This window comes from Hippocampus bargibanti, linkage group LG16, assembly GCF_051943395.1.
Source record: "Hippocampus bargibanti isolate YZ-2025 linkage group LG16, ASM5194339v1, whole genome shotgun sequence".
NCBI lineage: Eukaryota > Metazoa > Chordata > Actinopteri > Syngnathiformes > Syngnathidae > Hippocampus > Hippocampus bargibanti.
The window spans coordinates 6242942-6255135 of record NC_142749.1 but is presented as its reverse complement, the minus strand read 5'-3'; the positions used below and the strand labels follow the sequence as shown (position 1 = coordinate 6255135).

Genomic DNA, 12194 nt, shown 5'->3' with positions numbered 1-12194 from the left:
TCAGCCTGTGGAAACGGTCTGATTAATTCCTCACAGGCACTAGGACGCCATTTTCTGCCTCTTTTTGGGTGATACATTTCCCCCCAATGTTGCCTCAAAATGGCACGGAATAAATTATTTAATCGATTGCAAACATATATGCTTTCCTCTTCAGAACTATTTGAATCATATTCATAACCGGATGTGTAACAAGAAAGCATATTCTCTGACTCTGAAGCCATTGTTCTGATTCTCCAGCAATGCAAGACGTCTTGGCATGACATCACGAAATGGGGGTGGGACTTTCTGAAAATGCCCAATTCGCAGCTCAATTTTTTGCAGATATTGGACACTTTAATTCATTATTATTGGTGTTTTGCATTTGAATAAAAATATCATACCGCGTGTTAGTTAGGAAACAAAAAAGTGATGTCGGTTGTCCTTTAAGGGACTTTGGTTACTACAGCGGACAGCTTATCGCGTTATCAGGTTACGGTGCTTGTCATCTTCAGTGCCAGTCGGTGGTGCTTTTTAAAATGGAATCTAAATCTGGCTTTGAAGTCCAAGATGGCGCCCAGGTAGGCAGCAGTCAGCAAGTGTTCTCACAAGCCTTGCGTTTTTTGTTGTTTTTGTGTTTTCTTTTGTCACTTTGTGTTGTTGTAGAAGAATTAATGCGTCACCTCAGCCTCTACTGTAGCACCTTATTATGTGGTGTGCCTTATAGTTGGAAAACCGCTATATATCAATATATTATATTTGGAAAACGTTTTTCATTAATTCAAGGTGCGCATTATAGCCAGGTGTGCCTTATACTGTATATGGAAAAAGTTTGAAAATACACTATTCATTGGGGGTGCGGCTTATACTCCGGTGCACCTTACACAACGGAAAATACAGTAGTTGTTACAGCTGTATGGCTGGCCATGTTTTATGTTGCCCTCCCGTACGTTTTTTTTATTTTATGTTGATTTTTCCCTAAAGCGCTTTGTGACATATGCTACATAATACATCCAAATATAAGCACTGTATCGATAACAATATCTGATATTGTATTGTATTATTTGGTCAAATCCCAGATTGGTGAGCTCACAAAATATTCCACTTCGGAGCTTGCATTGTACTACAACAACAACAAAAAGATTTAGACGTAGAACATTAGAGTAGGCTAACTGTCTGACTTTTTTAATCCCCTCTAGTCACTGTACGAAATGTACTTAATGAGGTGAAAAATCAAACGGCTTCAAGCGAAACAGACAAAAAAAAAAGGAAACAAACCAGAGAAGACCCAAAAAGGAGGGCAGTGGGAGCGAGACACACCTTTCTTGGATCGTCTCGGTTTGGGCGGTGGAACAGGGCGACTTGGAAGCTGTGCGTGTGTGCAAGTGCCTTCATGGGATTTCAGAATAGAAAACCAAAATATGTGACACCAAAAATCAGACTGAAACAGCTGGACAGGGGTTGGGGCATGAGAGGGACAGACCAAACAAAGAGACAATAAAAAAGCAGCAAGCAACAGATGTAACAGCGAGCGGCAAGTGCAAGTGAAAATGTTGAATGTAGAAATGTTTACTCTATACACTGCACTAGCTCCAAATCGGGGGAAAAAGAAGCAAAGCGTCAGCTTGAATTTGCAAGGCATACGCTGCATGAAAATTAGCCCCGGCCCCACCCACATATGTGTTGGTGGTTATGACAACACCGTAGCATACTGACATTAAAGATGAGTGAGGCTTCTTCCTTTTGATTAATCAGAAAAACGGGCCTCATGTAGGTTTGTCATGCAGACTACCATGAGCCCTTTATTGTATTTTAATTTAGACATTTGAATCGCAACTGTCAATCATTCATCTGTTCAATTGCCGTATATTTTTTTATGCACGAAAACCATAACAGTCCTGAAGGACCAAATATATCCATTATCTTCTCGTCTAGGAATTAACTGGATTTAGTAATAAGTCAACAATCCACATTTAGCTGGGTGTCTGTGTCTGATGTCTTTATTCTTGAATTGAGTTTCCATATTAGTGATCCAGGATTTAAAGAAAAGGACTGAATGTTATTGACTTACTTATGCACTTATTTACATCCATCTATCCATCCATCTAGTTATCTATGTATTTCTCTCTGTCTGTTTGTTTGTTTGCTTGTTTTTTTTTTTTGCTTTGGAACATGTGGAGACATCAACATCAGAATTTATAAGCAAGTCGGAACACACAGTACAACTCATCAACATCAACGTTGAAGTTATAATTGTGATAAATATTCGTATTTGTAGAGGATTGATAGAGGACAGTAAAACCGGGAAGTACAGTGGTGCTTTTTACGCCATATTCTGCTGTGCACCGCTTTGTCATCTCAAAATGCTTTTTATGGCGATTGACAAACTATTCGATCTTCGATCTATTTCGATCTTTTGTCTGTATTCATCAGATGATCCTAAAATCGGTTTCAGCTTCTTGGGAGCATTTGATGCTTTCTTTGGGAGAACCTGAGGTTGAGGTGCAAAAGATACTTACTCTTAGATGGCCATAACTTAGCTTGGAAAAAGTGGTTTCCTCTCAAAGTAGAAGATAGTAAATTCAATTGCCCATATAGAGCAACAGTTCTACGACTGAGAGAGATGTCACTTTATGATATCAGTACGTCTGCAGGCACAAAATCAAGATTACTGAAATTCAGTCTGCTCACTTTGTACACACTTTGGTGAGTTTGCAGTTTAGTTTATAGATTTGATCTTTGGCTGAGCTGTTTGCTTCTAAGCAACACTGCTCTCTCCACTATGGTGCAAAAGGGGATGGAAATATAGGGTGGTTCTTGCATCATGCCCACGATGATTGCAAAGCAGAATTAGATTTATGTAGCCATTTCTCTTCACCGCTGAAACATGAACAGTGGTGATTATTTGCGTAGCGACACAAAAAAAGATAATCCAAAATTCAAGAATAAATAAATTAATTAAAAAAAAACAAGATTCAACATACCTATCTTCTCAATGGATGCCGGAGTTGTTAAGAAGCCCTGCTGCAGAAGCTGCTGCCGGGTTTCTTCATCCTCCACCTGGATCTCAGACACCATGTTGCAAGGCACATAGCCCAAACGACCGGCAGACTCCCCTCTGTAGAACCCGTCTGAGTCTTTATCGCCGTAAACCTAGTCAGAAAAAAAACACTCTTCATTCACGCTTCACACATGCATGACGTGACATCTGACATGACGTCACTGATCGGTTCGTCTTCACCGGATGCGTATAAACATTGGATTGAAGAGAATCTTAGCAGAAATACTAACACTGTCTTTGTATTCATTTTAGCCTATTCTGTACTGAGTGCACCAGATCGTGCAAGGGGTGAAGTGAGGGGGTTGCGTACTGTGATAATCTGTCCTTCTCGAAAGGGCAGTTCCTCCTCAGCGGCGTCCGGGTTGGGTGACATGGTGGCCGGTTCATAAGGGAAGAGGGCCACGAAGATGCGGAATTCACCGTTGTCTCCTTTTGTCTTTGTTGATTCAAAACAGCCTGCAATTGGATGTTGGAAACAAATAAAGAAATACTAAAGAAAAGAAGCCACATGTCTTTGGTTTTGTTTTGTTGCTAGAAGGCATGAATTTAAAGGACAACCAACACCAATTTTTTGTTTCGTAACTGACATCAGAAAAACGTTTAATAGCATCTAAAATACCCAAAACATGCAGGTCAAATGCAAAACACCAATAAAAATAACTTAAGGTGTCCCAAAACAAAACTGTCACAAAATGAGCTTGGAACTGGGCAGATTCAGAAAGTCCCGCCCCCTTGTTCGTGACGTCACTATTGGTCACCCACTTGCCTTGCTCCAGAATCAAAACAATGGCTTCAGAGAGTTCAGATTCTGAGAAGATGCTTTATTGTTACTCATCCAGTTATCAATATGATTCAAATAGTTCTGAAGGGGAAAGCATAAATGTTTACAATAGATTAAAGAAGTCCTTCTTTTATCAATTCGAGCCGTCAGGACTTCAACGTAGCGTCCCAGAAAATGCACAAGATGGCGCCCAAGCTCCGTTGGAAATGGGCTGATTTGTCTGCTCGGAATTTGTGTAAACTTACACCTTCTTTATGCGTGTTACCGCAATTGGCTGCGACACACGATTCACCATTGCGTTATTTATGTAGTTTTCCTTCTAATTTCGTGATCAACATGGCGTTTTCAGACAAAAGAAAAGTACCCAAAATGAATTGTGTGTCGCTTTCTCGGTCATGGGCGTTCCTTCCGTGACATTACTTACATCAACTCAATATTCAGTGCGAGTCTTAAAACGAGAAATATAGCTATATGCGGTGGAATCTTTGTAAAACGCACTCAGTGGAAGTCATTTGAAGTGATTTTACAAATTATGGACACAACTTGTCCGAAGGTGTCGGTTGTCCTTTAATCATTTATTTAAATTCACTAGCATTGCAAATGGTTGCGCAAATTATTATTAGTATTTTGTTTTTCTACTTTCATTCCTTTCATCACTTTGCTGCTGTGAAATGTAAATTTCTCCACTGTGAGACTAATAAAGGCATATCCAATCCAATCCAATCCAATCCAAATTACCCCCTCCCCCATGACAGTACACACTTAACCCAGGAGGTAATCAAGCTAAACAATTGATCCTAAGCTGCGCTTGCTGTTTGACAAACGCACACTTGCACCGGATCTGCGCCATCAGCAAGAAAAGGAAACGGTGCCTGACACAATCTGATTGATATCAAAGAACGGCACACTTGCAACAGACTCCCAAAGGGCACCAGTGATGTGGCGCTTAAAAAAAAAAAAAAAAAAACAAACAAACAAAAAAAGCACTTTGTACAACATTGCAAAAGTGAAGCCTAATGCTGGTGTGACCCAAGAAATATTGCCCATGTCTATCCTATTTGACAAAGTGAAACAAATTTGAAGAGCTGTAGTGGGACTTAAGCGAGCTCTGAAGCGAGCTGTTCTCGATCTCATTATGGAGACTCACGTGGCAAGAATCATGTACAGGGAACTTGCAGTTTCACATCTTCGCGGATTAGTAATAGATACAGAGCATGTCAATGGGTGGCATGTGCTTAACTGCAGGTGCAGAGCATTGGACTATTCAGATCTACAAAAAGTGGACTTCAGTCTGCGTCATGATGAAGTTTTCTTCATCATGACGCAAAGCAGAGAGTAGAAAAAAGGGAGATACAAGAAAAAGTGGGGGCATCCCTCATTTTGTCAGCTAATCACTGTCGCTATTTTGAGGTTTTCACTTCCTCCTGTCATGACAATCCACTTTAAATTAATCTGGTTCCCAGTTTAGTGGCCTAGTGTAGACACGGGTGTTGCAACTTTTTCCTTGCATCACCTTGCTTGTAAACATGAATTTCGAGGAAGCAGAAAAACAAAACAATATCTGACCTTTGACCTGCCTGCCATGCAAACCAATTGATTTAGAAGATAGCTCGGAGTCTGGCCCCCATGTTGGACATGCTGCAGATTCTGGGGGATCCTATATGTGGGAAAAATAACGTGAATAAGTAAAACATTGCACACAGAACACGGTCATTGGCTTTTACAGTGACAACGAGGAGAATTCACATGGGAAAATCTGCATTCCTTCCAGCAAACACATTATTTGAATGCGGCGACATCGGTGCATATGAATACATATTGGAAAGCAACAATTGCCCCTCTCGAGGACTTGCACACTGCAAGAATCCAAACAAGGGCACGGAAAGTCCTACTGGACCCTCCGCACCCTGCCCACCACCTTTTCCAGCTACTACCCTCAGGCAGGCGCTACTGATCCATGCACACCAAATCCAGCAGAGATTTAAACAGCTTCTTCCCCCAAGCCATTAACTCACTAAACAGTAACCCAAATAGAACTGTATAGTGCCTCGGTTTTTCTTATGATACTAGTGCAGCGTGTTCTTCCGGAGACAACTTTCTTGTGAGTTCTACATACTTGGCAATAAAGATTATTCTGATTCTGAAAGGAAGCATAGAAGGTCCTCAATTTCCACTGATACTGATTCAATTGCAATTTATTTGACTGATTATCATCATTTCAGGGGCGTTTAAGTTACATTCTGCTGTACGGTTTTAAAGATCACACATGCAGGAATACGCAGAGAGAGTGAAAGGGAAAACATGGCTACAACTCATGAGGAAATGGTGGGGATGGTCATCAAGGAGCAGACTTCACACCTCTCCGACATCTACTTGTAGTCACTGTTTTTTGCTCATTTATTTTGTGCATAGCATAAATCCAACTGTAACCTTCTTGTTAAAAACCCAAATCCTTACAGATGAGCTACATAGTGAGAAGTGGTTGTTTCACAGAGGTCAAACTAACTCTGTATCGGAACCTTTAACGAAAGACAGCCGAAAATCCAACTTTGAAGCAGAGAGTCAAAGGGAATAGTGACTGGGGATTGAATAGGGGACTCATGTCTAAGGGGTAATAGCACGGTTAAGGGATAAGACCGAGAAAGGATTCACAGGAAAGATGGGTGCTGGGGCGATGCTAAAGACGAATCTTTACCAGGGACTCCGGCTTTCTTCCTTGGCGGTAGTAAGACCCTCTGCGCTCCATTTCAGCGCCTTCGATCCACCACTCTGACCTCATCTGTTCTCGCACTACCTCCCCTGTAGGGCATGCATCTGGCTCCTCATTATCTTCCGTCCCGTAGTCCACATCTATCTCCATCCCACGGCTAATCGGTGGTATCACAGTACGCATTGTTTTGCTGACTGGGTAGGGTCTTGGCGGGGTGGGACCATGGCCCGGTTTAGCTGCTGCCGCTGCAGCCTTCTGACTCCTGAGCATGGCCTCCCTTCTAAGGCGATCCCCTAACCCTCTGAGTAGTACTCTGTCTTTGTTGGGGGCTGAATGGGGAGGACAGCGGACAGGAACCCGCCTGTTGGCTGGACCTCCGCACAAATTCCCGTCTTTTTCTCCACAATAACTGACAACGTCAACGGCATCTGAGTAGTGGACTCTGTGCTGCAGCTTGGGCTTTACTTGTAAGGGTCCTTGCCTCATTAAAGGCTCTTTGGTGAGGGATCTGGGATCCATGTTGAAATGGTGGTGCTGAGGCGGAACATGCGGATGGTGGTGACACTCGGGAGCATGATGAAGGCGTTCCGTGCTTCTGGGGTGAAGGCGGCTGGGCCTCTGGTGAATCTGGATGTGACGAGGCTCTTTCCGAGCACCATCGTCCTCCTCGGTCATTTCAGGAATACTAAACAGCTGCTTGCTGCGGTATGGCTGAAAGGGTAACTTGAGGATCCTCTCAAGAACATCTTCATCACTGTCTGAAGGCTCTGATTTTGTTACCTATGACCATATCCATGAAAGGGACCAGCAAGAATGGGCATATCCATGTTGAGCGGGTAGTTATTAAAAAAAAAAGAGAGGAGGCAAGAAGACTGTCAGATAAATTCATCCAAAAGGAAGAGATGAAACAAGCAATCATGGGCGCAACAGAAATAATAATGAGACTTTTGCAATGCACAACTTCGACAAAAACAAACTATAAATAGCATAAGTTTTACATATTCCGACATACCCTGCCAGCTGCAACTGTGTAACCCCTGTTAGGCGCTTCCACGAGATGGTCAGAGTGAAGTTCTTCCTCCTCCTCTTCTAGAATGTCAGACAAGTCTGAGTGGATGCTGTCAGCAAGGTAGTCACCTGGGGGCTCAACCAACGCTGTGTCATAGCTCTTCAGATGAGAAAAAAACAGTTTGTTGGCAATTGGTATTTACTTAATTGTACCTCAGAAGTCAGAAATCAAATTTTGGCTGAATTGTTTTCTTTTTTTTAAATGTACCATTCAAAATGAAATCATACCATTCAGAGTACGTATTTTGTATCTGCTTTTCTTAAAAATTCAGAAGTTACAGACATTATGTCGAAAAAAAGACTTGCTTTTATGTCAGTCCTACATTTCATTTTTAATGACGTTTGCAAAGAGGACGAGGATGCCAACATTTTAGAACTGACCTTTTGCTCCTTTGTGTATATTGGGTCCTGGTCTTGTCTCAAGAACTCCTCAACTGACACTAAACGTTTGTTCTCTTCTTCCTCTTCTACCTCGGAGTCCAGTGATGAAGTGCTCGGGGGTCGGAGGATTAATGTGTCCAAGGGGTTAAGGAGATCTGTGATCGGGGCTTTGGGCGGTGTGGGGATACGTTCCGGCGTTACAAGTTTGGCACAGGGATCTTCAATGAACTCTGTAATGGATGGAAAAGGACGAATAGTTCCAGGGCTATCGGCATCTCTGCGTTGATCAGTCATGGTCGTTGGTACCGCCTCTGCTGTTTGTGTGGCTGCTACGACAGTAGGTGCTTCAGGAGCAGACGTTGTGGGGGATGTCACATTAATCTGGTGAAATAACAAGACAAGAGCAATTGGATATATTTAACTCAAAGACAAGTTTTGACTCTCGTTAATTGCAGGATCGTTGAGCAAGTATTACCATTGGGGTGATGATTGACGTAACGGGTAACGTGGCCTCACATACAGCGACGGGAACAGATGCGAGTTCGGCCCAGGCCTTTACAAATGAGGCTGATGAGACCAAGATCTTGGAGGGTGGGACATGAGGACAGTTGGCAGCAGCTTCCACCGTGAGGCTAGAAATTTGTGCGTCTGGAGGTGACGGGCAAGGGGGCGTGGAGGCTTTGGCAGTAGAGTTTCCCAAAGAAAGCAACGAGGCCAGGTTTGTGGGTCCCACAGGGTTGCAGGCGAGGGGTGGCACTACCGGAGTGGTTGCAACCGGCCCGGCCATTATAGCAGGTAACTTGGAGGGCACATTGACTGGAAAAGAGTCGCAAGACTCCCCGTGTGCAGACATGGTGCGAACAGTGAGTTCCTGAGCTGCTTGTAGGGATTGGATCTGGGAAGGCCCCAGCAGAGCACTGCCGGCTGTTGGGGAAGACACCTCCAGCACCTTAGATTGGAGAAGAATCCCATTAGAATGAGGACATCATCGACTAATCCCAACTATGTGTTTGAAAGACATTTCAATTGAGGGTCAGACCTTTTTCTTATCTGCATATATGGTGTATCCGGTGACACGGACTCCATTGGAGGTTCCTGCACAATCGATAGTGACTGGCAGCCAGCTTATAAGGGCAATACCTGGTGAAGGACCATGTTCCAACTGTACATCCAATGGAGCATCAGGAGGCCCTACAGAAAATCACAGCATTAAGTAAAAGCTACATAACATTTGTTTTAATGAGCTGATGAAAAGGGCAATTCCAACTACAATGCTAAAAGGGATATTCAGAAATGAAACGACCATGATGTACCTGCGTTCCCAGACTGTGGGCATGAAACTTAAGGAAATTCGAGGTGATCATTTAGTGAACTGAATTTAGAGGTGACACTACTCACTGTGCCAAATATTCCAAATACGTATCCATAGAGTCAAACCTCAGTTTTTTACCATAATCTGTTCCAGAAATCTGTTTGAAAACCGATTCGGTCGAATACGAAACATTTCCCATTATAATTAATGTTTGCTTTTTTAATCATGATTGAAAAACACAAACACGCCTGCTCATAACGGAACGCTACACGAGGATAATGAGACACAAGGAAGTGCCGTATCAGGAAGTGGAGGGAAGTCGAGTGGTCCATTCAGATGCGCTCAGTTTGGTCGAGAACCAATTTTTGGTTGGAAACCAAGTCATAGAAAACTATATTTTTGGTCGAAAACCAAATTGTCGTGAACCTGGACGCTTGAAAACAGAGGTTTGACTGTACTATAAAAAAAACAAAAAAAACCACACATTTTTTTTTTTTTAAACCGACTAATGCACTAAGTACTACTATAATCTTCTGCTATCAACAAATTAAATTTAAGAGGGGAGGAAATGCCCACACATACGCAAAGTTAAGTTATGGCGCACACTTGACTGTATTGAAAATTAAGTCAATTTTTCACTTGAATGGGAAAATATTCAAAACTCACAGATGACTAAAAGACATATGACCCTCATAAATTAACACGATAAAATCCTGACCTGCCATTTGTGTACTGAAGTTGATGCTCGCGCTTCTGCGCTCACGTCGCTCCACAGGTAACTCCCAAGGCGTGCGGTGCGGCCGCGCCTCCACTTTGACTGTGTACTGCAGGCTAGGTAAGAGGTTATTGAGGCACAGCGAGTAGGTTCCAGCCTTCACCAGCTCACGCTCTTGCTCATTCAAGGACACAATGTGCACGTAGTTGCTGTTGGTGGGGAGCCAGGACAGGTTGGCAGAGGTGGCGGTGACCCTGTCCACCCGCAGCTGCGTAGGGGCCACACAAACGTCCCGACCGATGAGCATACTGCAACGCAGCAGGTCCGAGAGTCCTTTTTCTGTCAAGCTTTGCACAGATACACGGTAGGCCTTGAGATTGACGTCCAGTCTCTCTAGCACGGCCTTGGTCTGAGCACCGAAGGGCACATTGAGTCGGAGCTCCTGGTCCACATACACGTTATAACTCCACACGTTGCCCCACCCAGCTGGCACCAAGGGAGGGTCCCAGCTGATAATGATGCTTTTGGCAAGCTGCTTGATGAGGGTGAGCTTACGTGGGTAAGGCACAGTGTCCACGCCCACCTCCTCCAAATCCACATCCAGGCCATTGGTGATTGGGGCTGAAACAGCCAAGGCCGAATTGGAAAAGGCTGAGGCGGGGCCGCAGAGAGAAGGGGCCTCCGTTCTATCTGAGGCGCGGACACTTGTGTGGAGGTGATGCTGGTGGCTGGCACTGTGCAAACTGCTGTCTAGCAAAGAGTTGTGAGTTACATCACTCGTCTCTGGTGGATGAGTACCCATGACGTCGTCGTCCGATACACGTTCCACAAAATTCGAGGGAACCAGCCCTCTTCTTCCATCGACCAACTCGCCTAAAATGATCACAATGAAGCGACGGAAAGATGAAATCATACAGGGCGCAAGTATTATTAAGGCTTACCTTCATAGAAGCCATCATCATCCATGCCTCCGTACACATAGATGTACTCTCCAGCAGTGAGCGGGAGCTCCATTTCAGGATTATCATTGGGGCCATCATAAGGATTATAGCTGTTTCACACGCATTCACCAATACGTTAGACTATGACAAGTCACTTATATTCTTATATCACGAATCAATTTTTATATTTAAAAAAATATATAAAATACACTTTCATAAATGTACAAACCTGTATCGTGCAATAAAAACTTGCAGCTTTGATGCTACTCTGCAGGCGATGTAAGGTGCGGGCGCCATGTCGACCTCCAGCTCGTCGACCTCACTGGCTGTGTCAACCTGAGAATCACAAACAAGGCGTGAGGCTGCAGAGTTCTATGACAAAATACAGCGTTGGCACATTCTGATAAATACAGTGTCATGCCATTAACTTTTCAAGCAAGAATAAAGTGACATCAACAATTTTTCTTCTTAATTCATTCACTGCCATTCCCAAATTTATTTGGGAATTGAAAAGCATGACGTGGAGTGCCTTTCTTGAATTTGTCTAGGTTTGGCTTTTTCTTGCGGAAGGGTGCCAATAAAGCGCTGATCAGAACTCTGGCAATATTTTTCCCTTCCACGGGGGAGCAGCATTTCCCTTTTGTAAATCCAGACCCATATAACTTGGGAATTAATTCATTTTTTTTGATGAAACAACAGATTCCAAGGTTTCTTATGATGCATTGAATGTTTATGTAGTCCTAAAAGTCAATGTTCTGTGGGTCCAGCAATTTGAATGAAAATGACAAAAACCCTGGCACTGGAGTGGACATAGTTTTTCACATCGTCTGGCAGTGAATGAGTTGAAATGAAAAATCTTGTCATTGTCATTTACGTAAACTTATAAAGTGTCTGTAAAATACCCACATGGGCGATTTCCATTCATCAGAAAACACATTATGCAGCCGGGGATGATATTTTTAGCTTCACTGTACACCATTTTACAACTCCTACCATTTGATCCACATAATACAGTGGCAGGTGGATTATTTTACCAAACATGACCTTTATTGAATTGAATGGAGCCCTGTAGACTGGATGATAAGACCTTTGACCTAACCTGTCTGCCACACAATACACAGTAAGCACAAGAAGCCAAGAGCATTAAACAGTTTCATGAATGAAAAACCTTGTATACTGTACAGTATATTCAGCTAGAATGTCTCCGCATGATACATGATAGGAAACGTTACTAAATAACCCTAATATA

The 12194-nt window shown here is 43.1% G+C and overlaps 1 protein-coding gene across 1 annotated transcript in view; it reads right to left on the bottom strand.

Annotated features, from left to right (window-relative positions):
* The window catches only part of tspoap1 (TSPO associated protein 1), a 45278-nt gene that overhangs the window by 5598 nt on the left and 27486 nt on the right, over positions 1 to 12194 (bottom strand). The window contains 12 exon segments of the mRNA XM_089016585.1: positions 1297 to 1365; positions 2961 to 3129; positions 3348 to 3493; positions 5385 to 5475; positions 6514 to 7308; positions 7541 to 7696; positions 7978 to 8358; positions 8453 to 8926; positions 9017 to 9168; positions 10008 to 10877; positions 10946 to 11055; positions 11175 to 11281. Of these exon segments, the coding sequence (XP_088872711.1) occupies positions 1297 to 1365; positions 2961 to 3129; positions 3348 to 3493; positions 5385 to 5475; positions 6514 to 7308; positions 7541 to 7696; positions 7978 to 8358; positions 8453 to 8926; positions 9017 to 9168; positions 10008 to 10877; positions 10946 to 11055; positions 11175 to 11281 (3520 nt within the window).